The 4,246-nt window shown below is 36.9% G+C and overlaps 1 protein-coding gene across 1 annotated transcript in view; it reads left to right on the top strand.

Annotated features, from left to right (window-relative positions):
* Window positions 1-420: 420 nt before the first annotated feature.
* Window positions 421-4,246, top strand: part of LOC102202852 (plasma kallikrein-like) — a 6,005-nt gene continuing 2,179 nt past the window's right edge. The window contains exons 1-4 of the mRNA XM_013915817.1: window positions 421-466; window positions 550-592; window positions 1,274-1,294; window positions 2,263-2,425. Coding sequence (XP_013771271.1) covers window positions 2,271-2,425 — 155 coding nt within the window. The 5' untranslated portion in view covers window positions 421-466; window positions 550-592; window positions 1,274-1,294; window positions 2,263-2,270. The remainder of the gene's footprint in view (window positions 467-549; window positions 593-1,273; window positions 1,295-2,262; window positions 2,426-4,246) is intronic.

Here is a 4,246-nt window from a genome sequence, read left to right as displayed (position 1 = left end):
GTCACTGGGTTTTAGCATGTCTCAATGTCTCACACCTTATTCATGCCTTTAAACAGCTGGGTGATTTTATCTGATCTCCCACAGGAAGAGTCTTTTGTCTCTTCAACACTGTGAGAGGTAACAAGAGTGTGTGAACTTTTCTTTGGGGGAAGACTAAATGTGTGAAAACAACATTGTACTGCTTTTTGTTTCTGTAGAAGGCATTTAAACTCAGGACTTTGCTGGGTTCAGGAGAGACTCTGCTAGTCATTCTTCCCGCAATGGCTCCTCTCACCAAGCTTGGATTTTTGTTCTTTTTTGATTAAAGGAGGTTAGCTTCCACTCACCGTTTGTCTGCAGGCTTTATTAAATAGAAACTTCCACAACAGCATCAAGCCCAACTTGTTTGACCTGGTTCCTTGTCTTTTGTTGCTTATGTAGGTCCAGTGGTCAGTGAGGGCAAGGACAAGTGTGGAGGCATGAGCTCGTGGGTGGAGTTCACCAGGATTTCCATATTTAATACTTGAAGTCAAATTAAAACTGGTGTACTTAACAATGTCTCTCCAACAGTTTGTGTGCTGTTTCTCTGTGATCGTCGTTCTCTTGTGCAAAGGTGAGAAATTGATTTTATTTGCAGTACTACACTATTTTCTTATGGGCTATAGAAGAGCAGAAAGATTAATACAGAGATACAAAACATTAAACATTAGTCACATTTTCTTCTGCCAGGTTACTATTAAAGGGCTCACTTGGCATGTTCCCTGTAAATTGCTGTAGGACAGGAACATTGTGTTATTTTATAGAGATATTTCCAACTTATTCATCAATAAACTGGCAACTATGTGTTTAGCACGTGTTCAACAGAGCTGAATTCAGTAACCTAATAAAAACCAGTGTTTATAAGGGAAGAGACGATACTGGCACAGGTACAAATGACAAAATCTTTGATTTATTTGCTGTTGAATGAATAAATAAAATTGAATTGTGAGCAGACAAACGATACTAGAAATTGAATTTTTAAATTACATGGGCAATATCATAAGATGTAATATAACATAATATAGTATAATATAATATATTTAATTTGCTATTGGAAAAAATACTTTTAAATTTCCTGAAAGGACAGTTTTAGTTTAGTTATGTTTTAAATCACTCACTTTTCCTAAAATTCTGTGAGCAGGTCCAATTTCAGTTTTTACATATTTGTTTCCTCTCTCTCTGACCCGTGCTGACAAAAGCAAATCGTGATGTGCAATACACTGTTTTAACTAGTTATCGTTGTTTCAATTTTCAGATGCTGATTCACAGCAGCCCGGTAAGCATCCAAGAACAGTTTTACACATTCTGCAAGCTTCAGGTTTCAACATGATTATTTCCTCCTCTCAGCTGCAGACAATAGACGATACTCCTCTCATTTGTTTCAGCAACAAAGGAGTGCTCGGAGTCTTTTTCATTTGACATTAATCCTACAGTCTACACCCTTGGATAGACGTTTTGTTAAGTTAAATATTAAATGCCAAAGTTATGAAACTATAAACAATGACTAAACATATTGGTTTTACAGCAAGGACAGGATACGATGCCAACATATTTTAGGATTGAATGTCTTGTCATGTCTCCCTCCCTTCCCCTAGCCTGGTTCTGTCGGAGGTTTCTTCCTGTTACTGTAGGGTCTTTATCCTTACAATACAAAGCAACCTGAGGCAACTGTTGTTGAGATTTGACTTTGAAAATTTTAATTTGGAGAGGACCGAATATCCGTAATATACTGACCAAGTCACAGCTTTGATTGAAGTTACCAAACATAGCAAATATATTTGTCTAACCCTACTACATGAATTTAGACATGATCATTTTTACACCACCAATAAAATGTTGCATATTGTATTGCATTTTAAATTACAACTGGCTCTCTCTGAAAATCTGAAGAATACTGCAGGAAGTCTACTTAAAATATAGTATTATTAAGCACTGTTTGCAAAAAAACAAGAATCTTCACAAATATCAGCACCAAACTGAATAAAAAGCTGCAGTCTGGGGAGGTTTGAAAGTTGACTTTCAGTCAGTGGAGTTTGTTGTACAATCAGCATGTTTTAAGAATCATTGCATCTTTCTTAGTAAAGGTGCTTGCAGGCAGACACAATCAAAAACAACATGACAGATAAATTGCCAAACATTACGCCTAAAACAATAAGGAATGCTCTTTGCTTTACCAGTAAGTGGTTTTTATTGTGGCTTATCAGCGTACTCACCATTTAACTTGCATCCATTTTTATTTATCAGCATGCGGCATGGCTGCAAAACATAGCAGAATTATAGGAGGTCAAGATGCACCCCCAGGAAGTTGGCCCTGGCAGGCAGCTTTATCCATTTTTGGCAGTTTTTCCTGTGGAGGGTCCCTCATCACCGACCAGTGGGTGTTGACGGCCGCTCACTGCATTTCATTGTAAGTCACCATTGTAAGTTTCCATTTTTAGTAATAATAATGTTCCTGCATGGTGTTGCAGGAGTTAGCACTGTTTCCTGACTTCAAAAAGTTCTGGGGGGTTTTTTAGACTTGGGATTTGTAAGAAAATGGATAATGTTGCACTTGTCTAGTTATCATGTGGTCCCTTTTTTTAAGCTATTTTTTTTGGTTCTAATGACTGATGGCTAATGCTAACATGTATAAAAGGCCTTGAAGAAACTGTTGCTGTTGCTTTGATTTGACTCTATATAAATAGCACATTAAATCACAGCCAGATGAGAAACTTTCCATCAACTGGAATATATATGTATATATATATATATATATATTAGTATTCATCTCTGCGATTTAGAAAGACTAAATGACTCACTTACGGATGATACCATACAGCATGTTCTTTAATTGGAGACATATCTTTTTAGAGGCTTTACAATGATGTGTTGCCTGAACCTTTACAGATAAAACATTCCGTGTCTCCCTTTTCACTTCTAACAGCCCCAGAACCCATCTGCATTCAGAAGGTGATGGGGCAATATGGCAAGTGAAGTTAGAAGCAGTCTGGCAGGGGCAATGAGCAGCGGCCTTCATCTTTGAGTGGAATCGATTGCTTGTACAAGTCAAGGGAAATGAAAGAGATCTGACCACCTTTGGATTGGGTAGATCCCTCATAGACAGAATCATAACAAGAGAGAGAGCTTATGGCCCGAGTGTGTGTTTGTGTTTCAGATTGATCAGGTGTACATGCATGGTTATGAGGAGAGATTTACTGGTTGAGCATAAAATGTTTTGAAATATGTAAATAAGATATCACATTTCTGATTGAAGTCATTTTAAGATTGTTGAATTGTGCGGGATAAGCGTGTGCATGACCAATCGAATTCACAGAAGTAAATGATTGCATCAGCATTCTTAATACTGTGAAATTAAAATTGTTAGCATGCATCAGCCTAGGAGCCGTTTCGGTTATCAAGCAGTGTTTGAAATATCATATCATAATGGGAAGACCTCCCCACTTTGTGTGAGGATTTGCCAGATATGAAGTGGTGAGACAGAGGGATGTTTGATTCTCTCCCAAGCACTCTCTAATTTGACTTCCTCGCTTTTATGTACACAGTTCAATGAAAACACTATGGAAGCATTCAACAGAAGGTTGTTTGAAAGAGACCATTCATTTTTATTTAAATAATTCTAGGTGAACAGTTGAGTACAAATCCAACTAATATGGGTAATTTACTCAAATACATGCATCCTCTTAGTTTTAAGTTGTGTAATAACTATTCTTTAAAGCCAAAGATAGCAGCAGTGTACTACAGATGTAGAGCTTTAAAAGTGCATTGACAATAGCATTGCAGTGTCCCTTACCAACAGTATAAAAAGATTTTAGTTAACCATTAGTCAGTAGTTTATTTTTTTATTTGTTGTGATAATATATGTCTAAGATGTCATTAAATGGGCTTTGATTTAAATGTGATTTACAACAGATCAGTTATTAAAAACAGAAAGTCCTTGAGCATTTTACAGGCTCTGCAATTTTCTCCTTGGACTCTAATAGCAGTCAGCACATCGTGATAGGTTCTTTAATTTTCCCTGCCTTTTAGTAAGCTAGAGCTTATTCCGGTTTATAAGTCGTTTTTAAAAATTGATATAGTAATAATAATAATAATAATGGATTGGATTTATATAGCGCTTTTCAAGGCACCCAAAGCGCTTTACAATACCACTATTCATTCACTCTCACATTCATACACTGGTGGAGGCAAGCTACAGTTGTAGCCACAGCTGCCCTGGGGCAGACTGACA

The sequence above is a fragment of the Pundamilia nyererei genome, unplaced genomic scaffold (genome assembly GCF_000239375.1).
Source record: "Pundamilia nyererei isolate P.nyererei 1_Seehausen unplaced genomic scaffold, PunNye1.0 scaffold00370, whole genome shotgun sequence".
Classification (NCBI taxonomy): domain Eukaryota; kingdom Metazoa; phylum Chordata; class Actinopteri; order Cichliformes; family Cichlidae; genus Pundamilia; species Pundamilia nyererei.
This window is presented reverse-complemented; position numbering and strand designations above follow the sequence as displayed.